The sequence below is a fragment of the Peromyscus leucopus genome, chromosome 13 (assembly GCF_004664715.2).
Source record: "Peromyscus leucopus breed LL Stock chromosome 13, UCI_PerLeu_2.1, whole genome shotgun sequence".
Classification (NCBI taxonomy): domain Eukaryota; kingdom Metazoa; phylum Chordata; class Mammalia; order Rodentia; family Cricetidae; genus Peromyscus; species Peromyscus leucopus.
In genome coordinates, this window is record NC_051074.1 from 21,613,984 (window position 1) to 21,638,096 (window position 24,113).

A 24,113-nucleotide genomic window follows, 5' to 3' on the forward strand; every position below is an offset into this window, starting at 1 on the left:
AGACTTTCTGACTTACCAGAGCCTCGGGAGCAGGCACCACCTCTACAGGTGTGTCAGAGTGGAGAGTCAGGTCACACAACCATTCTGGCTGACAGATAGTCCAGTGGTGACTGAGACTAACCTCAGTGGCTCCCTGAAATCCAGTAAGGGAATTTTTGTTTTCCTGGCCTGCAGATAGGGGCCTCCGCTTTCCTGGGATCTAGTCTGAGAACTCTCCCAGTCCCCAGCCTGGCACAGAAGGAGGAGGTTCTTCTGTGTGCTTCTACACTGACAGTCTCCTTTTCAAAGCAGAAGCTCAGGGCTGTGCGGGATGGTCCATGCCTGGGGGCTGAGTGACTCGGGCAGGCTGAGGCCAGAGCGTCACTTGAGCTCAAGAGTTAAGACCAGCCTAGACAATAAAGTCCGACTTCCTCAAAAGATGATACTGTAAAAGCCTGCGTCACAGATTTAGTTGACTTTTATTTGAGATCTATCAATGTCCTCTACAAAACAGAAAGAGAGCTCCCATCAGAACAATGAATTTTGTACATTAAAAATAAGGGCCGGGCGGTGGTGGCGCACGCCTTTAATCCCAGCACTCGGGAGGCAGAGCCAGGCGGATCTCTATGAGTTCGAGGCCAGCCTGGGCTACCAAGTGAGCTCCAGGAAAGGCGCAAAGCTACACAGAGAAACCCTGTCTCGAAAAACCAAAAAAAAAAAAAAAAAAAAAAAATAAGGAAATGGCATTAAAAACAAAAACAAAAACCTCACCGATTACAATCCAGTTGCACCTAGTTATTTTTTTTTGGTAAGCATTAAAACAGATGGGCTTTCTTATGCTCAGGTAGACCGGAGACCGCTTTTTCAAGAAAAACTGGTCTGTTGGGGATTACCAGTTTCCTTAAAGTTGGATCCTGGGGCTTGGGGTGTGAGAGACTCTTTTGCTCTGCTTGCTGGTGCAGAGGCTTAGGCCAAAACAAAGGCCTCCTGTACTTTTTCACCAACATTGGGCAAAATGAATTTACTTTTTATTTTTGAAGCAGGGTTTGTCTATGTAATAGTCCTGGCACTAGCTCTGTAGACCAGGCTGGTCTCGAACTCACAGACATTCACCTGCCTCTGCCTCTGCCTCAGGAGTGTTGGGATTAAAGCCCCACCCCCCCACTGGTTGTTTTTGTTGTTGTTTTTTTTTGGTGGAGCTGAGGCTGGAACCCAGAGCCTTGAGCTTGTTAGGCAAGCACTCTATCACTGAGCTAAATCCCCAACCCCGTTTTTTTTTTTTTTTTTTTTTTTTTTTTTTTTTTTTTGGTTTTTCAAGACAGGGTTTCTCTGTGTAGCTTTGCGCCTTTCCTGGGACTCACTTGGTAGCCCAGGCTGGCCTCGAACTCACAGAGATCCGCCTGGCTCTGCCTCCCGAGTGCTGGGATTAAAGGCGTGCGCCACCACCGCCCGGCTGTTTTTTTTTTTTTAAAGTTCCCAACACAAAGAAACAATGTCTGGGATGACAGACGAGTGTGTGTGTGTGTGTGTGTGTGTGTGTGTGTGTGTGATCATTACACATTGTATACAAGTCTTGGAAGGTCACATTGTGTCCCACAAATATGTATAATTACTATGTACCAATGTAAAAATACACATAACTTTTGAAATAGGATCTCTCCACATTGTCCTGTCTATCATGGAGCTTGCTATGTAGACTATGCTGGCTTCGAACTCACAGAGAACAGAGGTCCTCCTGCCTCAACAGTGCTGGATTGAAGGTGTGCACCACCATGCCTGGCTTAAAAAGATGCTTTCTAGGGCTGGAGAGATGGCTCAGCTGTTAAAGGCTAGGCTCACAACCAAAAAAGATACTTTCTAAGGGCTGCTGGATGGGGCAGGCGTGCCTGGCACTGCCCTGCCACCCAGATGCCTGAGCTCCGGGGTGGCCTCCAACTCTATTTCACCTCTAACATCCGCGCCACATCGGCCACTGGAGCGGCTTTCCTAACAAATCTGTCTTTCCTCGGACCCCTACCCCACCAGGACCTCAGCCCATCTTCGCTCATCAGTTGATTTTACTATGTGTGGTGGTTTGAATGAGACTGGCCTCCATAGGCTCACATGTTTGAATATTTGGTTCCCAGTTAGTGGACTGTTAGGAAGGATTAGGAGGTGTGGTCTTGTTGGAGGAGGTGTGTCACTCGGGGTGGGCTTTAAGGTTTTCAAAGGCCACTCCAGACCAAGTCTCCATCTCTGCCTACTGCTGTTGCAAGGTAAGTCCAGCAGAGGCCGCCACTTGGACACCCCTAAAGCCAAACAGAAAGTAGTGTCCGCCTGCAGCTGCACAGGAAATCTGCCCAAAATATGTAGACCCGAGTCTTACAGTTCTCAGTCCTTTATGCACAAAACCCATATTCTGGTTGGCACATTTCAGTTAGTAAGAAGCAGAACTACAGAAGAAAAATGCAAGGTTCGTAGAGGCAGGGACTTTTCACTTGGGGACTTTCAAGCCACATCCCGGACTGTTGACTTAACTTTGTTCCTGTTTCAGCAGGCAATGCTGCCTATGAGCCAGACTTCAAGGCCTGGATGGTGTTTCTATCATGGTGTCAGTTGTGCTAAGGTCTGGGGGCCTGTTACACTTGCCTGCGGATCAGCTCTCAGCTGCTGCTCCAGCACATCGGCCTACCACAGCCACATCCTCCCCATCATGACCCTGGACTAACCTCTGAAGTGTGAGCAAGCCCTTGGGTAAGTGCTTTCTTAGAAGGCTGCCTTGGTCAAGGCGTCTTCACAGCAATAGAACAGTGCGACACTGTGCCAGCACAGCTCATCGCCTCTCTCCCGGGTCTAACAGTCACACTGGCCTGTGTGCACTGTTGTGGGATGGCTAGGGAGGTAACTTCCTACACCTCCTCCTTCCCACCCGTCAGGACTGTTCAGTACCACACTGCGGTACAGCACTGTGGTACGCCATCAGCACCTACTGCATTCATGGCTGAACTGGGGCACCTGGGGCACATGGCCTGGGGTCAGATCTGTGTGCTAAGATCACTCTTGGAAAGCAGCTGGTGCCATGACCCAGCAGGCAGAGTGCAGAAGCATTTGCTACTGTTATGTGAGCTGGTCCAGCAACTCCGTGGGGACAGCCAGCAAAAAGGGATGCGAACATCACTAGACAGAATGCCATATGCAACATTCTCTGCTGAAATTAATAAAAAAACATGACTCATGTTCATTTCTATTTTTTATTAAAATACTTTTTGATTACAGAGACAACCAACAAGAATATATACAATATTGTAGGTCATGTCAAATGCAATAAACATAGACTCTTGGGAATGAACAAAAGAATTTAAAGTCTGGAAAGACAATTTCTAAGTACAAACCCTCCAACTGTGCCCAATTCTAAGCTTCATTTTCTAGAGAAGTTTTAGGGTTTTTTTTTTCTCTATTTTGATGCTTTTTTGATTTACAAATACTTGTTCAAATATGCTAATGACAATCTTATTTTCTGAAACTTCAAAAGTTATACTTTGGCTAGGTGATGGTGGCACACACCTTTAATCCCAGCACTTTGGAGGCAGAGGCAGGTGGATCTCTGTGAGTTTGAGGCCAGCCTGGTCTACAGAGGGAGTTCTAAGACAGCCAAGGCTACCAAAGATACCCTGTCTTGAAAAACAAACAAACAAACAACCAGCCACACTTTGGTGTGAAGACCCCTTTCATAGCTTCCTGTGTAAACAAACCCTACATTTTACGTGAATCACTGCTTTTGTACCGTAATAGGAATATAGTTACAGTCATAATTACACGTTATGGGGGAATCACAAGAGAAAAACCTGCCTGTGAGCCCATGTCTTGCTACAGAAAAGGGTATATATGTATGGATTTAATAAAACCCTCTGACTCACAATCTAGTGTCTTGTTTCTTGTTTTACTCAGATGAACCCCAGGGCTGCACACATGATAAGTAAGAGCTCCACCACTGGGCTTCAACCTCAGCCCTTAAAAATCTAGTGTTTTATGATCTGGCTGTAATAAAGACAACATCATTTTTTATTGAAAAAGAAACTACTACAAAAATCTTCATTATGGAGGTGAATATGCTAGAACGGTACAGAATGTATACAGTTAGCGAGGCTACACTTCTTAAATGTTCAATTTCAATTTAGAAAAAACATTACTCAGAACGTTGATACAGAACTAGAGAGGAGTTCTTTGCTTTGTGGAGACAGTGTCTTGCTGTGTATCCCAGGCTGGCCTTGACCTTCTGACCTCCTTGTTCAGCTCTCAAGTGGTGGCACCACAAGTGTGCACACAAACCCTGGCTCTAAAAAGAAACCGTGTCAGCTGAATACTGCTTCTCCTCAAGGCCTTGGCAAACCAGGAGAAATACACAAAATATGAACATAAAATTTACCTCCGGTGATCATTTCCGGTGGGGAAAACAGGGCAATACAACAGTTAAAGCAACTGGTTTAAGAAATTGTCCACAAAGAAATGTTTGGGGTAAAAAAGACATACACCATTTTAAAATCTGACAATGAAAAGCTTAAGAAAGATCACGACACATTTTAACAATGTTTGTGGCCATCATAAGACATGAGGGTGGCCAGCCCGGTCTACAGAGCAAATTCCAGGCCAGCCAGGGCTGCACAGAGACCCTGCCTCAAAACAAAACAACAGCAAAAACAAACCAACAAAAAAGAAAACTTGAGGCACACTGCCTGAAACCATCAAAGCGTTCTTCCAGTCGCAGGCATGACATTTCCCCAAATTAGCAAGCTGAAACGGAGCGGCCACCTGCAGTCCTTCAGGACTCCCTCCTGATTGCAAGCAAACCCACGACCACGTCGGAGCTCGGAAAGGAGCCGAAATGTTTCCAAGACACTTTGAAACAGAGGCACTGTGTGTACAAGTAAGAGAGGACCCCTTGATGTCTCACAATCAAATCTACCCACGTTCTAAGTCAGCTCTTAGCAGGCTGAAGTACGTGGAGTGTTCTTCAGTTATTGGAAAGAGCACAGATTTTACAGGGATTGCCATAAAATCTCAAATGACCTCGTAACTAACTCCTATTCAAACAAGAATGCAAAATGTGTTGAAGAGCATTTTCTAATTTATGTACTAAAATATATAGACATATAAAGAGTATTCCTAAAAAGTTACTTTTAATTCAAATACGCACTAGAGAAAATAGCAATTTTATTACATTGAGTCTGTGTATTATAAATATTTGTTTTAGATTCATGATTGACGGTGAGGATTTTATTTCTATGAAGGGCATGTAGTATTTCAGCTTGTCTCTATGGAAACACTACATAAGCAGCTAACTAGATAATTCTGCAGTATGCTAGGAGTGAACATATTAAACAGATTCCCCCTCCACTTTCAGAAATATAGATTCCCAAAATATGATGCTTACTTAATAAGAATATTAGATTCAGATATCCAGAAACAAATGTGATTATTACAAAGTAACAAAACTAGTGACTATAAATGGTTTTAAAGTGGATCCTACTAAGAGTTCCCGCCATTCCCGCCCTTCTCTGTAAACTCCTCTTCACCCTCTGCAGTCTCACGTGCTGGAGAGGCTGGCTGTTCTGCTGGTGTGGAGACTGACCCTCCGCCTGGTGCACCTCACTTTCACCTCTGCTGTGCACCTGGAAAAGGACAGCTGCTTCCTGGTGCCTGAGGTGGCATCACGTGATCTACAGTCGCGCTCTCACCTGGCTGCTCCCGCAGCCACATCCTCACAGTGCTTTTATGGAGTTTCAACGCTGTGCTGCCATTCTTGGTAGATACTCACCTGCCTATATCCACACATCAGCACTATGGATGGGAGTGGAAGGTTGGGTCTAAATCGTCAGCATGAGTGCTACAGGACAGATTTCACCACGTGAGAGGTTTAAAATGCCTTTAAATGTTTACTTAGTGTGTGTGTGTGTGTGTGTGCGCGCGTGTGCGTGTACTTACACCTATGTGCATACCTGCATGTAGTCACTGTGCATGTGTGGAGGTCAGAGGACAACTTTCGGGAGCGGGTTCTCTCCTTCCACTGTACAGGCTCTGGGGACCGGGGAACGAGCTCAGGCACCAGGCGTGGCAGCAAGCACCTTTACCCACTGAGGCAGCTTACTTGCCCTAGGTACAAGTTTTCTGTTGTAAAATCAGTAAATATTTACTTTCTAAGACCAATGTAAAGTGGTTTGAAATTAAGCTTCTGCAGCGGCTTGAATGTGAGTTCGAAGTCTGCACTGCACTACTGACTCGCTTTATATGAAACAGATAAGCAATGCAAGGCACAGTTAGGAAAGGTGTGAGCATGGAGACCTGGTGACCTAGGACTTCCTGTTAACAGTCTTCTCGATCACTTTCCAAACAAAAGCACCAGTCTCTCTTCAGACCTTCACATCTCCCAGGATTCCTCTGTACCCTGATTCTCATATGACTGAAGTTCTACTGCATCCAACGGAAGAGACATACACAATAGGCAGCGAACATACAAAGTACAGTTCTAACAATATAATTTAACATGGTCCTAGCACTCCTGACTCCTGACTTCTGCACACTTCATGACTTATGAGCAATTGTCATGTCCTCCTGCTAACTAAACCGCTTTGATGTGCGTTTCTTTTCCTTCTTTAAAACATGCAGTTCATACACTTGACCGTTTTGCTGCCATAGTCGATACACTCGGGACCGATGCACTCACAGCAGGCATTATGAAACCAGCGGTATTTGGACGCTCCCATGGACTCACAGGATATTTTACACTGGTGTATGGACATGCAGTCATCAAAATAAACCACCGTGCACATGTGCTCTGAAAAACAAAAGAAATGCAGATTTCAGCACGAACAAGAAGAGTTCTGGCACTCAGTTAAGTGACATGAGCAATTATTTCCTTAGTTCTCTTATTGCCAATCAGCAAATGACAAAAATCAGAAAAAAAGATCCTCATGCCGGGCAGTGGTGGCACACACCTTAGGTCCCAGCACTCAGGAGGCAGAGCCAGGCAGATCTCTGTGAGTTCGAGGCCAGCCTGGTCTACAGAGTGAGATCCAGGACAGGTACCAAAACTACACAGAGAAACCCTGTCTCGAAGAAAAAAAAAAAAAAAAAAAAAGACACAGCTGCAAGCCACGTGTGATACATACAGCTACAGTCCCAGAGAGAGGACTGCCACAAGTTCAAGACCAGCCTGGCCTACATTTCAGACCTTGTCTCAAAAAACTAAAACCAAAGCCACAGCAATTGTATTTTCACAAATGCCCTATTCTTCTGCTATAAACTGTATTGAAAACATTAAAGACTTCATCATACTCCACAATTACAACACGATCTATTCTCACTAGTAAATGTTCTTTGCTAGGATTCTCAGGTGGTAATCAGCAATTACACCTGGAATCGAGATGTCTGTGATACCGATTTGTCTGTAACACTTTAATAGATGGCAGCAAGGAGTAAAATCCGTCCTGTACCCAGAATCCATAGCGGAGGGGACAGAACTGACTCCTCAACATTGTCCTGTGACCTCCACAAGTGCCACGGTGTGCGTGCCAACACTCAGAAGCACATACAGACACAATAACAAAATAAAAATCAATTAGTTGATGATGCTGGCATCATTTGCAAACACCTGACTTATGAGGACCTTTGACAGTCACATGACAGCAAGCACAAATGCCATGCAATAAAGAACATTTAAAAGTCTGATTCAAATAAATAGCAGAACTAGGGAGTCATCATCTTCCAACACAGTCTCCATGCTGATCTAGTCTCCTCATCTACCAGCTATTCAAGACTACACAAATCCAAACTTCAAAGCTGCTCCAGAAGATAACCTATTGTAGTCTGTCACAGGGCAGGCCACAGAGTGGAACAGGTACCTTTGTCACTGGGGTAGGGGGCGTGAACATTGTTGCTGGGAACAGACACATTTTGGTGGTGCGGCTGGTTCACAGTTTCTAAAAAGGAAACTAGATTTTCGTGGTGAGAGAGTTCTTCTGCCACAGGGAAGGAGACGATGTTCCAGTTCAGCTGGGTGTCTCCCTCGGTGAGCGCTCTGAACAGGGAAGGGATGGGCTCGTGCAGCTCCTCCACTGTGCTCTTGGAAGTGGGAGGTGTGTCGCTGTAATTCCGAGGGTTACACATGCCTGGGAAGACAGGAAGAACCAAAGCTGACTTTCCTCACTGATATAACATTTCGGGGGTTTGCTAACTCCATGGAATGAAGGCTCTGTATGTTAACACCGTGATTTCTAGCATTATGAGTTCATGTTTTCCAACCTTTTTGTCCCCTGAAAGAACAAAAAGTATGAGAACCACCCACTGAGCAAACCAAGGTTCCAAACTACCTCCACTCACAGGACTCCGGGAGTGTGATTCCAGGGCTTTGGATGCACAAATACACAGTGAGCCAGGAACACACACAATACGTGTGCGTGCGTGCGTGCGTGCGTGCGTGCGTGCGTGTGTGTGTGTGTGTGAGTGTGTGTAAGACATGGAAGGCAATGTGAAGACATGGAATGTCAACTTTCACTGACTCAATCAACAGTGTGAGCATGAAAGCGGGGTGCCAAGGCTTGGGATACAGCCCAGTTGCTAGAATGCTACGCGGGCCCTCAATATCACACCTGCAATCCCAGGCTGGTGTCACATCCTCAGCCAGGAAGCAGAGTGAACAGGAAGTGGGACTGGGCTATCACACCTCAGGCTCGCCCCAGTGTCCCACTTCCTCAGCAGCCCCACCTCCTAAGGTCCCCAGGGCACCATCAGCTGAGCAGTGGGGGACACTTCACATTCAAACCACAACACCAAGGGTGACTTGAGCTCCCAATGTTCCACCGCTGTCCCTTGTGTGCTGAGATTACAGGTGTGGGTGACAACGGCTGGTCTGTGAGTGCTGGGGATCAAGCCTGGTCCTTGTATATAACAGGTGGGCACTCCCTGTACATCATACTTTAAAAGCAAAATTATGATTCATTTTTTTGTTCAATATCTATTAGGTCTAATACGGAGTTTCATGCTTCCCTGGAGTAAAAGCTTGAAAAGTTAAGCCAAACTTTATAAATTCTCAAATTTCATAAATTCAGAGAGGAGAAAAGTATCTCTTCTGTTTTTTACATTTTCTTAAAGAATTTGGCAAGAGCTGAGTAGAATAATGTGTATTTCTCTCATAAAATGTAAGAAATCTGAACTTAACAATTAGACTGTACCGCAGAGTCAGAGATTAAAAGATCAAGTGTGAACACTTTAATCTAAGTGAGGAAACGGACCCAGACAAAGTAAACGTCTTGTCTACTGTTACATAACCCAGGGCCAGAGCCACAGTCACGGCTCACTCTGCCTTCCTGCTCACTGTTCCGACAAGCACACACTCAGGCAGCCCCAGTGTGGAGGGCAGCAGGTACCGCCGTGGACCGTGGGCAGCACACAGGCTCTGCCAGAGTCTGTGAGTGGGGCTAGACCAGAAACGAGAAGGCCATGCCTGACTTCAAAAGTCAGACTTCACACGCCAGTACTTACTATCAGAAAGCTCATGACAAAAAAATCAGTTTTGTGTATCTAACCAACTCTAGACAAAAAAGGCCAGTCATTTAAATAATATTGCATTAAAACCAGGACATGGAAGGGACTTCTTAGGTAAGACAGAGTACAGGAACTGCCTCTTGGAAACACTACAAAGGAACAGAGCTGGGGTGATAAAGGGCCGATTTTATTTTGAAAAGAAAAAGAAAACAACCAGTGCCCACAAAGGTGACAGGACAATGAGAAGAGGCACAGACAGAACTGAGAGGGGACAAGGAGGGACAGGCAGCAAGGGCATCTCTGACACCTGGGGTGGGAAGGGGTGGGGCTGGAGACCGTCACAAGCTCTTAGGGCAGGACTGGAGTTGGAGACCTCGGGCGTGGAGACCTCCTCAGTTAGCAGCTTCCCAAGGAAGGATGCAGAGATGCAGGTCAGCACTCGAGGCACACAGGCAGCAGGCTTCTGCCTCAGGTCAGAGCTGCCGAAGAGACTGATGGAGAAACAGCGGAGATGACCGAGAATCTAAAATCTCCTTCTAAAACCCTCCTCCTGGGGAGGAGTCTGAACAAGTGGATGAGAGAAATGAGGAAGTCACAGGCCAGGATTTTAAAGAGCAGCGTGCATGAGAGCGGCAGGGAGTTGAATGGAAATTCAGTGTGAGATGGATTTTCAAAAAACTAAAACATACCCAGCAAATACTAGTAACAAAATCTCAACAATTCCAGTAAGAATGTTATGGAAAGCATTATCGACAGACTACTAAATCAAACAGAATGAGTGTTTGGGATGGTGGGCAGGATGACAAAATACTGTGTCAGGCAGCAGAGTACCAACAAAGAAAAAGAGCTCCCTGTTTACTGCTCCACCCTCTCCTCCCGTGTGTGTGTGTGTGTGTGTGTGTGTGTGTGTGTGTGTGTGTGTGTGTGTGTGTTCGTGTTCTAAGACAGTGTCTCTACACAGTACAGGCTTGCCTTGAATTCACCATGTAGCCCAAGTTGGCCTCACATTTTTGGCCATCCTCCTGTCTCAGTCTCCCAAGTGCTGGGATTGCAGCATATGCCATCAAGGTCAGTTGGAATGACATATTTCAAGTCCTGAGAGTGAAGTCGGTTAAGTCCAGCAAACTCATCTTTTAAAGTGAAAAATGATTGAAATCATCAAGGATAAGGACAAACTAAGCAATTCATGACCACCAAGCTGGAGTTATTTAAAGGAACCCCACGTCCACTGTATCCAGGCGCCACAACTCCTCACCACTCATCTCCTGACAGACATCTAAGCCGTCCGCACATCTGTGAGCAGTGCTTCGACAGCCTGATGCACATGCACCTCTGTGGTACTCAGCTTAGGACTGCTGGACACAGAACAAAGCTTCAGCATTTCATGAGAAAATATTATGTTTCTCAAGCACATGTCTGGAGGTCAAAAGGCCCAGTGTCTCCTCAGAGGAGAGCTTCCCAGAGCCTTTCCAATGGCCTCAGCCAGGACTGTCGTCTCCAGGTCGCCGCCATGGCTGTTTTCCAAGGGTACTGCAATGAACTCTCAGTTACAGCCCCTACTGCTCTCTCCTCCATGTTCTTCTCTTTGCTCGTCTGCCTGTTCTGTTTCACTGGTCTCTATAACTCATTTAAAGAACGGTGTGCGATGTCTTTTTGTCTCTCTCTTGAATGAAAAATGTAAATTTTCTCTTTTAAAAGACATAAAAAGCCGGGTGGTGGTGGCACATGCCTTTAATCCCAGCACTGGGGAGGCAGAGGCAGGCGGATCTCTGTGAGTTTGAGGCCAGCCTGGTCTCCAAAGCGAGTTCCAGGAAAGGCGCAAAGCTACACAGAGAAACCCTGTCTCAAAACCAAAAAAAAAAAGAAAAAAAAAAAAGACATAAAAGCCGGGAGTGGTTTTGTACACCTTTGATCTCAGCATTCAGGAGGTAGAGGTAGAGATCTCTGAATTCTAAGTCAGCCTGGTGCTGTGGGATGGTCTGTATGTCAAATTGCTCTGATTGGTCAATAAATAAAACACTGATTGGCCAGTGGCCAGGCAGGAAGTAGGTGGGACTAACAGAGAGGATATTAGAGAGAACAGGAAGGCGAAGGGAGTCACTGCCAGCCGCCACCATGACAAGCAGCATGTGAAGATGCCGGTAAGCCACGAGCCACGTGGCAAGGTATAGATTTATGGAAATGGATTAATTTAAGCTATAAGAACAGTTAGCAAGAAGCCTACCACGGCCATACAATTTGTAAACAATATAAGTCTCTGTGTTTACTTGGTTGGGTCTGAGTGGCTGTGGGACTGGCGGGTGACAGAAATTTGTCCTGACTGTGGGCCAGGCAGGAAAACTCTAGCTACAAGCCTGGTCTACACAGTAAGACCCTATCTAAAAAAGGACAAAGGTACAAAAAGGACTATGTCAGGAGAAAACAGTAGGAGCGTAGAGGGCAAGAGAGGATGTCAGAGGTGGTAAATATGATAAGAGTGTATTACATACATGTATGAAAATCTCACAATGAAACTCTGTGTTTGAAAAAATGGTGAGTACGACATTCTGTCTTACGTGTCTACAAAAAGAGGGTCAGGATTCAGCAATACTGAATTGTCTGAGGGTGGGGTGGACTTCTTATATAATTACAATCACATATATTTCTTGGACATGCACTCTCCTGCTTTCCTCCATCCCTCTGTCTCTTTTTTTCCCTCCCTTCCTTCTACATCCTCTCCTCCCTCTCTCCCACACTGATTTCAAACTTGTGAAGCCACAGGCTCCAACCTCAGCCTTCCATGCTGTAGGCTGTAGGCATCCCCACATTCATGCATTATTTATCCTAAAATCTTTTAGAATATTCTTTAACTTGAAAGCTATAAATTTTTATAAAGGCTTATCTAGATGTAAGCCTTTCTTTAAAAATTGCTCAGCATTCTGGGGCCTTTCAACCTAAAAACCCACCCCATCACTGGGAGATTTTCTCTTTCCTCCTTCCTTTTCCTTTTCTCCTTTTTCTTCCTTCTCCTCTTCCTCCCCTTCTTCTTCTTGGTATTTAGAGACAGAGTTTCCCTTGTGTAGCCCTGGCTGTTCTGGATCTCACTCTGTAGCACAGGTTGTCCTGGAACTTACAGAGATCCGCCTGACTCTGCCTCCCGAGTGCTGGGATTAAAGGTGTGCACCATCATGCCTAGCTGATTTTTTTCTCCTCCATTTTAAATATTTCTTTTTCTGAGTATCCTGTTATATTTCCTATTTGTTTGTTCAATAGTCCACAACATTCTAATATTTATATCTATTTTATGATCTTTGGCCTGCAATTGTGAGATCTGTACACCACATGCATGCAGTGCCAATTGAGGCCAGAAGAGGGCACTGGAACCCCTTGAACTGGAGTTATGGATGGTTGTGAGCCGCCATGTGGGTGCTGAGAACTGAACCCAGGTTTTCTGGAAGAGAAGCAGGGGCTCTGAGCCATCTCTCCATCCCCCAAATCCTGATATTATTTTCAATCCTTTTAATTAATATTTTTCTGAGTCATATTGAAACAAATGTGTTTTGCGATTGTTTTTTATAATACAGATATATTTTCTCAAAAAGATAATCAGTTAAAGATAGGCTTCCCGATGGATAGTGATGGCCGGCACTTTTAATCCCAGTACTGGGGAGGCAGAGGCAGATGGATTTTGAGGCCAGCCTGGTCTACAGAGTGAGTTCTAGGACAGGACAGCCAGAGCTGTTACACAGAGAAACCTTGTCTTGAAAAACCAAAAACCAAACAAACAAAAACCCCCAAAACCTCCAAAACAAAAAAAGAGTATAATGTGGGTAGAGTGGTAAAGAAACCAGAGACAAAGAGCTAACTGAGGTGTCTATTAACACATCAAAGCAGACGCTGACCAGCTCTCCCAGGACCACTCAGCACCTGTGGCTCCTCCAAGGGGCTGGGCTTCCACTTCCCTCCCCCAGCCTGATCCCAACAAAACTCAACCATTTGGCTAAGCCGGTCTCTTGGCCCCGGGGCTGCCTAGGCTGCCTCTCTCTTCCTCTCACTGCCCATCTCTCCTCTCATGGTACGTTTAGACTGCTGGTCATGCTCAGCTGGACTGGTCCCTCTGCCTGCTTTCTCTCTTAGATTTACAAAAAAAAACCTTCTCCATACTTTAGAAGGAGTCATGGCCTCCTTTTATTTCATCCTTTCATTCAGATAAGATGTAAGCTCTCAGCTATCACTCCAGCGCCATGTCTGCCTGCCTGCTGCCATGCTCCGCCCACCGCGATGCTCACGGCCTCTAACCCTTGGGACTGGGAACCTCCAAATTAAATGCTTTGTTTTGTAAGTTGACTTGGTCATGGTGTTTTGTCATAGCAATAGAAAAGTAAAACTCTGTGTGTGTGTGTGTGTGTGTGTGTGTGAGAGAGAGAGAGAGAGAGAGAGATTATCTTTTGTTCTCATTCCTCTTCCCAGTGCCTACCCCAGCACCTCCTCACTGCTCCGCATGTTCTCTTTGTTCCCTCTCTTTTGCTTTACTATTACATGTACTCCATTGCACTCTCCATTTCTCACTTCCTGTAGGTATCTTCTTTTCTCTCCCAATTTTGTTTCTAGCTTCATCATCCATAAGCACACACACACATGCACACACACACACTCATAACCATGCCTAGTTTAGTGCTCCTTTTTAAAATCTAACTCAATATTTCTTTTAATGGTTTATTTACTTGATTTCAAAGACAGTGCAGCGGGCTACAGGAATATGAATAGAAGTCCAGCTGTATATGATAAAGCTATACCTAGAAGGATCAAGGAATTCTTCTGGAGGAAGCCATATGTCAAGGAATATTTGGTGTTATTCAGTTTTTAATGTCAGCTGTTTCTTGCTATGAATTTCTTGTACTCATAATTTCCCCAAGAACTTACAATAGTTTGAGTGGACCATTCCTTGGGCATATACCCTTAAAGTACTTGGATAAGGTCAGTTAGACAAGGCTTTCTGTCTCCAGGCTCACTGCTCTCTTTTTAGCATTTGAATTGGATATCTGCCTTCTGCAAATATCCCCTTTAGCTAACATCCAAAGATAGGGCCAGCTCCAAAGCATCCAAGAACAAGCAACCTGGCCAGACCACGCACCCCTGAGGCCCCTGAATTAAGGTAAAAGATTCTTTTGGAGACACAACCTGTCTCCTAGGCCAAGCGCCTGTCCCCTAGGTACATAGCTTTGGTTCTTGTACAAATCAAGCTCAGACTCTCCTTCCTCTGATAGGCCAAGTGGCATTCCAGAGCAACTGACTCAGAACAAAAGGGTTTTTTGCATACCAGGTGAAGAGGATTGAGACAGAATTCCTAGTGCTGAGCAGAGTCATGCGGCTGGAGAAGAAAGAAGGCAGAGTTTTTGTAGATGGTAGGGATTGGGTCAGGTCAGGAGAGCAGGAAAGGAAGGAACAAGCGTGGATGGAGGAACTGAGGACAAAGATGAGATCGACAGTAGAAGAGCTTAGTTAGGGCTGTGAGAGGACAGGAGGAGAAGGGACAGAGAGGAGCTAAATTTAAGAATAGAAATAAAGCTGGGTGGTGGTGGCGCACACCTTTAATCCCAGTACTGGGGAGGCAGAGCCACGCAGATCTCTGTGAGTTCAAGGCCAGCTTGGTCTACAGAGTGAGATCCAGGACAGGCACCAAAACTACACAGAGAAACCCTGTCTCAAAAAACCAAAAAAAAACAATACAAAACAAAACAAAAAAAGAAAAAAAGAAAGCAGGCTGAGCAAGCCATGAAAACAAGCCAGTAAGCAGCACTCCTCCATGGCCTCTGCATCAGCTCCTGCCCCTGGCATCCTGTCCTGACTCCCTTCAGTGTGTGTAAGTTGGATAAACCCCCCCCCCCCCCCAGGTGCTTTGGTCATGGTGTCACATCACAACAATGACAATCCTATCGTCTGGAGTCAAGGCTCCTGGGACTTAGGACAGCCTGGAGACCGCACTGCACACCACTTACCCACGCAGTCACAGCACTCATCCCACAGGGCCCCCAGGCACAGCATGCACTCCTTACAGCAGGGGCAGCTTCCTTCTCCAGGCCGGCACTGACAGAGCTCCTGAGAATAGACAGCATTTAAAAACCACATGTTAGAATACCTAAAACTCTTGGAGCAAAACAGTAAGCCACAGTATTTTCATTATAAACATTTATTCCTGGTGTACTTCTTATTCAACAGCATCATTGACAGGAGCATAACTACTTACAATGTCAAGTAGGTTTTTATTTCCTTTGGATGTATACAATGAACAAAAATGTTTTTCACTTTACTTTGGAACAAAACATTTTCCCTCATAACCCACAGCTTTATACCACCTCGATACATAGTTCAGCAGCAGAATGAAACCTTTTACTGCATTCACTGCCTAAGTTATCTAAAGGGAAAGCCAACTTCTGAAGGGAGCTGTGGTTCATCAGCACAGGAAGTGTGACCAAGGCCATCCTCTAGGGCCTGGAGACGGCTCTGGGGTTAGGAGCGCTGGCTTGTCCAGAGGCCCATGTTCGGTTCCCAACACCACAGGGTAGCTCACAACCATCTGTGACCTCAGTTAAAGGGGATTTGACACCCTCTTCTGATCCCCACAGTACTCGCTCGCGCACACGCACACACACACACACACACACACACACACATGGTACATATACACTGTGGCAGTTTGTCTTAGCTAAGCTTTCTATTGATGTGAAAAGACACCATGATCACCGCTTTTTTTTATTTTTTTTTATTTTGATTTTTCAAGGCAGGGCTTCTCTGTGTAGCCCTGGCTGTCCTGAAACTCGCTGTGTAGACCAGGCTGTCCTTGAACTCACAGAGATCCGCCTGCCTCTGACTCCTGAGTGCTGCAGGCATACACCACTACTACCCAGCCCACAGCAACTCTTATATTTTATTGGGGTGGCTCGATTACAGTTATCATCATGGTAGGAAGCATGGCGGTGTGCAGGCAGGCAAGCTGCTGGAGCTGAGAGTGCTACATCTTGACCAGAAGGCATCAGGAAGCCATGACTCACACTGGGTGAAGCTTGAGAAAAGAGACCTCAAAGCCCGACCCCACAGTGACAGATTTCCTCCAATAAGGCCACACCTCCTAATAGTGTCACTCCCTTTGGGGGCCATATTTTTTCAAACCACCACACAGTTTAATGTAATTGGTCCCCATAATCGATAGAGAGAGGCACTATTAGGAGGTGTGGCCTTGTTAGAGGAAGTGTGTCACTGTAGGGGTGGGCTTTGAGGTCTCATATATGCGCAAGCCAGGCCCAGTGCCTCAGTTTCTTATTGCCTGAACAAGATGTAGGACTCTCAGCTACCTCTCCAGCACCATGTCTGCCTGCACACAGCCATGTCCCACCATGATGAAATTGACTGAACCTCTGAACTGTAAGCCATCCATGTTTTCCTTCTGCTGTGGGATAATGCTTTTGTACACTGGTTTAATAAAACCACTGGCCAGTAGCCAGGCAGGAAGTAGAGGCAGGGCAAGCAGACAAGGAGAATTCTGGGAAGAGGAAGGCTGAGCGAGGAGACACAAGCCAGCCTTCCAGGGAGCAGCATGTAATGGCACACAGGTAAAGCCACGGAATACATGGTGACACATAGATGAACAGAAATGGGCTAAGTTTAAGTGTAAGAGCTAGTCAGTAGTTAGCCTGAGCTAATGGCCAATCAGTTATAAATAATATTAAGTCTGTGTGTGATTGTTTTATAAGCAGGCCATGGGACTGCAGGGCCCAGGCAGGACCGGAGAAACTTCTAGCTACATCCTTCATAAATGTTTTCCTTCACAAGAGTTGCCTTGGTTAGCTTGGCATGGTGGTGGCACATGCCTCTAATCCCAGCACTTGGGAGGCAGTGGCAGGTGGATCTCTGAGAATTCAAGGTCAGTCGCTATTACACAGAGAAGCTCTGTCTTAAAAAAAAAAAAAAAAAAAAAAAAAACCCAAAAAACAATAATGTGGTGATATTCTGTTTGTGTCCTGACAAATAAAACTTGCCTGGTGATCAGAGTTCAGAGCTATCCACTAGTTAACCATAGAGGCCAGGCAGTGGTGGCACATGCCTTTAATCCCAGCACTTGGGAGGCACACGCCTTTGATGCCAGCACTAGGGAGGAGGAAACAGGCTTGGTGGGGAGAGGAAGCGATAAAGCAGGATGGAACAGTTTGAGGATTCCTAGTCTTTCTAGTGGCTGCTGCTCTGCTTCTCTGATCTTTCAGCATTTAACCCGATATCGGACTCTGGGTTTTTATTATTAAGACCAATTAGAATTTGCACTATACAATAACAGCAACAAAAAAAGAGCTGCTGTGGGTCACGGTATCTCTTCATAGCAATAGAAATCCTAAGAAATACATCAACATAAGTAGAACACCCATATATATATATATATATATATATATACACAATTCTTTTTCAAAAAACCACTAATATCCTTTTAAAATTGTTACTTGAATATGGCCACCACAGGTACCAGACACACACACACACACACACACACACACACACACACACACACACACACTCACCCACGCACATGCATCGTGTACACATACATATAAAACACCTTCGCACATACATTAAAAAAAACACCACCAATATCTTCTTACAATTGTTAGTGTGTCACCCGTGCGGGGGTACAAACCTATATAGCTCCAACCCTCCAGAGGCTGAGCTAGGTGGATTGCAATTTCAAGGCCAGCCTGGGCTATATAGCAAGACTTGGTCTTAAACAAATAAAAACACACACACATCAAATAGCAATGGCCAGTGACGTTGCGGTGCTGGGTTCAATCTCCAACACGGCAGACCCAAAAATACTATGTACAGCCCAGCAGTGGAGTGCTTGCCTAGCCAATGCAAGGTGTGCATTACATCTTCTGTCCACATACAAAGTTTTATTTTTACTGATACATTCAAACAGTGTGCTTGTCATGGAAGATTATTTATAAGATAGTAACAAATATTTTCCCTCTTTGGACTGTAATTTCATGATCGCTCCAATTATGGGGCAGGGGCTTTAAACTTAATAGATCTTCTGGGCTAGGAAGGTAGACTCAAGCAGATTGCATGTGATGCAGTGAATGAGAAAAGCCAGGATGACAGAGAATTGACTCCTTCAAACAAACAGACTGAAAGAGCATCAGAAATAAAGGGGGTGAGAGGACAGCTGAAGCAGATGAGAAGCAGAAGAGAACTCAGAGGAATGGAACCCCAGCTCCAGCCATGGCCTCCTAATGAGGGACCCAGAGGAAAGGAACCACAGCTGCAGCCATGGCCTCCTAATGAGGGGACACAGTGTAGTGGGTAGCTGTTCTAGCTGTGGCCTTGAAGCACTGCCCCTAGTGAGGCAGCAGGTAATTGCTACACCTGCCTCTGACCTTGAAGTCCCAGAGAGTTATCAGCTGAAGCTGAGAAGGAATTGGCTCTAGTAGAAAAGAAAATACGAGAAGCACATGTGGATCGTGTGAATCCAGAACTTAACTTCATTCTAGCCATATTTACCTCTAGACAATCCCCCACAGGGGCAGAGGCAGGCAGAGCGGTGGCAGAGACCCGGTCATAATAAAGACCAGAAACTGAGCTATTACCTGCTGAGGAGTTAATGAAAACAAGGAGATTAAGAGCTTGGAACAGGGATGCCTTTAATCCCAGCACCCGGGGAAGGAGCCATCACTGTGAGGTGACCAGAATGGATCTGAACACTCTGTCTAAGGCCAACCCAGGGCCCAGCTGCCGATCCTGTGAAACCCAACAACTTGAAGGTGTTGGTGAGATTACCCTACTAAACAACCTGCTCAGCGGAGATCCATTTGGGAGAGGATTCAGAATCTTACAGTGTGCAGTCTGAGGAAACAAGATCAGCTGAGGAGTTGATGAATGAGCAACACAAAAGAAGGCGCTGCCCAGCCACCGAACCAGATCACCAGAATCATAAGCCTACCCTACACCGACTGGGAACAGGTAAGCCCTGATCTCCAGACTGCCAGATCAGGTCTCTAGCCCCTAGGCCCTACCCATCGGAGTCCCAGGGACCAGACAGCTACCTTTTCCTGCTCTCCCACCAAACAACAACAACAAAAACAAAAACAACCCCTACGAACCTAACAACCACTGAAACTATAAAGCACACCTTGCACCAACTGGGAACAACTGCTCCCTGATACAGAACCCACTAACACTGATTGGACTAAGCTGCTCCCGAAGAAACAGAGCCCAACAGCACCGATTTAACCAAGAACTCCTAGTGGGCAATCCCCCACGGGGATTTTGATACAGAGGGAAGTTATTATATTGGAATGGATATTTCTACCACGTAAACCGAGTAAGAAGTTAAAGACTTATGTAGAAAAAGATCTCTGATTTGATTCTAAAAGGAAAATTAAGACTTTGTCAGTTGATAGGAATGAACCCAGCAGAAATTGTAGTACCTTTAATTAATGAGGAAATTTCCTCTTTATAGAAAGATAATGAATACTGGCAGAGAGTCTGCAGTAACTTTTTGGGAGAAATTACCAATTGTTATCCCAAAAGCAAGAGAATAGAATTCATAAAAAGAACTGAATGGGTCCTTCCTCACATTGTATGGCAAAAACCAATCTCTGGAGTCCCCACATTATATACTGATGCAAATAAGTCAGGAAAGGCAGGATATAAATCAGGAGACTTAAGTAAAGTGGTTCAAAATTCCTACAATTCTGCACAAAAGGCAGAACTGTATGCCATTCTTATGGTACTAATGGACTTCAAAGAACCCCTCAATATAGTCACTGACTCTCAATATGCAGAGACAGTTGTTTCATATATTGAAAATGTTGAATTTATTCCTGATAATATAGAATTAACTTTTCTATTTATACAATTACAGGGATTCATCATAAATGGGGATCATTATATACATACATACATTGTTATAAATATATATATAATATACATCAGATCCCAAATGGGTCTGCCAGGTCCTCTAGCACAAGGCATTGATGAGATTGATCAGTTATTAGTAGGTAATGTGCTAGAAGTCTCAGAATTTCATAAGAAACACCATGCAAATAGCAAGGGTTTGAAGGACTTTTCCATCCCTTGGCAATAAGCCAAGGAAACTGTAAAAAAAAAAAAAAAGTGTCTTATTTGTTCCTTCTGTAACCAAACTCCATTACCTGCAGAAAGCAATCCAAAAGGTATACAAAGAAATGAAATTTGGTAGATGGATGTGTTTCATTTTGCAGAATTTGGAAGATTAAAATATGTACACCATACCATTGACACCTATTCAGGATTTCAATGGGCAATTCCTATGAGTTCTAAAATGGCTGATTCTGTGATTACACACCTATTAGAAGTTATGGCCATCATGGGAATACCTGTACAAATTAAGACAGACAAGCCCCAGCATATGTCTCAAATGAAATGAGACTTTTTTTGCATATTACAATATAAAGCATATTACAGGTATACCACACAATCCTACAGGCCAAGCAGTCATGGAAAGATCTAATTGAACTTTAAAGGATACGCTACATAAACAGAAAGAGGTAACAATGACCCCTAGAAATAGATTGCATAGTGCTTTATTAACCTTTTCTCAATGCTGATGAGAAAGGGACAACAGCTGCAGAGTGACATTAGATAACAGAAAACACTCCTGAGCTAAACCAATCGGTTTACTTCAAAGATGTGTTGACCTCGTAATGGCAACCAGGATACATCCTACATTGGGGAAGGGGTTTTGCTTTTGTTTCTACAAGAGAAGAAAAGCTATGAATATCAACAAAATTAATAAAAATTAGATTCGAACAGGAGAAACCCCTTGATGAGGAGAAGCAATAGCTCATCCACCAATGTGACATCGCTACAAGTTGTAAGAAAAACTCAAGGACTATACTAGATAATCATTCCTATTGTATATAGTTTTATGTTAGGTTAGAACTTTCTTATTTCAACAAAAGGGGGAGATGTAGTGAGTAGCTGTTCTAGCTATGACCTTGAAACACTGCCCCTAGTGAGGTGGGAGGTAACTGCTATACCTGCCTATGACCTTGAAGTACATGCCCCTGGGGCGTGGCCACTCGGGACCCTTAAGACCTGGGATGCACAAACGGTACTCTCTTTGCTCCCTCGTGGTTTGGATGCTAGGACTGACCAGGCAGATGAGCGTGGGACATAGCTTGGCTTTCCTAAACGCTTTGATAAATACCCATGCTGTAATGAGTTACCCCCAAATAAATTACTTTGCTCATTAAATAGACTCCATGGATTTCTGGCTTTATCACAGAGGATAGGAACCACAGCTCCAGCCATGGCCTCCTAGTGAAGAGGGACACAGAGGAAAGGAACCACAACTCCAGCCATGGCCTCCTAAGGAGGAGGAGACACAGAAGCCTCACCTAAGAGGCAAGCCAGCCATCCTGATATAAAGACTATGGACTCAAGCCAAGGACAAGCCTTGAGGGAGTTTTATGAGACTAAGACTCCTCTACATAATGAGTTGTCAATCAAGAGGAGACCTGGCCATTCTGTCACTCTCCAAGCCTCAGGGGACTGCAGCCAAACCATCCTGAGATTCTTTAAGACTGAGCTATCCTAGGTGCCTGCTAAGGATCAGTTACAATCAGGAAACTAAGGATCAACCTGCAGAAGGGGGAAGGACAGCGTCAGGAAGCTGCTGTATTGATGAGAAGGGTCGGCAGACACCTGAGGAGTCCAGGGGCAGGGCTGGGTACAGTGTGGGGCAGTATCCCCTGGTGGCTAGGCACAGACCCCATCACCTGAGGACACCTGTGGAGTCTGAGAAAGGCTAGTAAGGGTGCCTGCTGCCAAGCTCCACAGGTGACTTCAGGGGAAGACCTAGTGAAGTACTTACAGACAGTTTAGACCATTCCTTGGGGGCTGGTGAGATGGCAGAGAGAATAAACACACTTGCCAACAAGCTGAACCTGAGTTCAATCCCTGGGACCCACAAGAGGAGACACAACTCTAGTAAGTTGTCCTCTGGCTTCCGCATGGACACTGTGTGTGTGTGTGTGTGTACAAACAAATAAATGTAATTTAAAAACTTAAAGTATTTTTTGATACTATATAACCCTTGAGTCTCTACATCAACGCTGCAGTTAAAAAATTTAGACACAGGACAGAAATCATCTCTGTTAAGTTCATCTTATTACACATTTAAATTACTAGAGTGAGTCCATAATCATGATGTGGCCTTTTTCTCCCCAACACTGATTTTCCTTATCGTCACCCTTAGCTATTACACAGCATTTTCAATAGTTGGCAGGTGTACTACTTTCTGACTCGTTCATTGAGTTGATGTCTGCTCCATGACCTAATACATACAGACTTCTATCTCGTGGATTCTGCAGAATCCTGTACACCGAGGCTGTAGTTCTGCTGTGCAGACATCAGGAGGCACTGGTTAGAGTGACATGGAGCTCATGTGGAGTGCATGCCGAGCCTGTGAAGCTTAGCAAGCACTGTCCTAATGCATCAAAAAGGCAACAGCAGGACCAACACAGAACCTAATACAACACAGAAACAGAACGCTGTGAGATCAAGCTTTCTAGAAATCTAGGAAAACAAGAGTTATAAAGCTTTGAACTTGTTCCTTCATAAAACCTGTGTCCTGTCTTTGGATCAAGAGAACACTCTGAGCATACATACATACATAAAGTATTTAAAGACCATCAAGCTAATGCTGATTTCTTGGTTTTTAGTTTTTGGTGGGGGTCCAAATTACTCAGAATCAGAGAATCTGAGCTTGTTTTACCCAGCAGAGCTGCATAATGTGATGATTTGACCATGAGCGTGGGTACCAGGTGTTTTGAAGGGTCCACACTTGGCTGTGCATTGTTCTTTGATCTTGATAGGGAGAGGTCTTTTGCCTCACCCCTTGGCATTGCACAAAAAGCCCTTTGGAATAAACCTCAAGGCGACTGGGTATTGACCCAGGGTCTTCCCGAAGCTATCCTGCATCTCTTTCTTTCTTTGTTTCTTTCTTTCTGTCTGTCTGTCTGTCTCTCTCTCTTTTTTTTTTTTTTTTTTTGATTTTTCAAGACAGGGTTTCTCTGTGTAGCTTTGCGCCTTTCCTGGAACTCGCTTTGGAGACCAGGCTGGCCTGGAACTCACAGAGATCCGCCTGCCTCTGCCTCCCGAGTGCTGGGATTAAAGGCGTGCGCCACCACCGCCCGGCTGCATCTCTGTCTTTCTTATTTCTTTCTTTCTACCTAACATCTCCTCATTCCTCTCTCCTCCACCCAAGAACCCTTCAAAAGGTGGGAGCAGGTCGGAGGTGGTCTCCCACTAACTTTATAAAAGCTTCCACTTGATCAAAGACATAAAACTTCTTTTAAATACACACACACACACACACACACACACTCCTTTACTGTCTTAGTTTTTATAAATTATTGCGTAGGCCAATTGAGAGAAACAAATTAAAAAACTAACAAACTTTTTAAAAAATATAGTGCCAGGCTGGAAAGATGGCTCAAAAGTTAAGAATATTCATTGTTCCTGCAGAGGGCCAGGGTTCAATTCCTAGCACCCACATGGTGGCTCATAACCACCTGTAACTCCAGTTCCAGGGACATGACGCCTCTTCT

The 24,113-nt window shown here is 44.9% G+C and overlaps 1 protein-coding gene across 1 annotated transcript in view; it reads right to left on the bottom strand.

Moving 5' to 3' along the window:
* Positions 1–3,195: 3,195 nt before the first annotated feature.
* The window catches only part of Twsg1 (twisted gastrulation BMP signaling modulator 1), a 37,589-nt gene continuing 16,671 nt past the window's right edge, over positions 3,196–24,113 (bottom strand). Inside the window, exons 3-5 of the mRNA XM_028873978.2 lie at positions 15,477–15,576; positions 7,857–8,123; positions 3,196–6,790 (exon numbers count right to left, since the gene is read on the bottom strand). Coding sequence (XP_028729811.1) covers positions 6,609–6,790; positions 7,857–8,123; positions 15,477–15,576 — 549 coding nt within the window. The 3' untranslated portion in view covers positions 3,196–6,608. The remainder of the gene's footprint in view (positions 6,791–7,856; positions 8,124–15,476; positions 15,577–24,113) is intronic.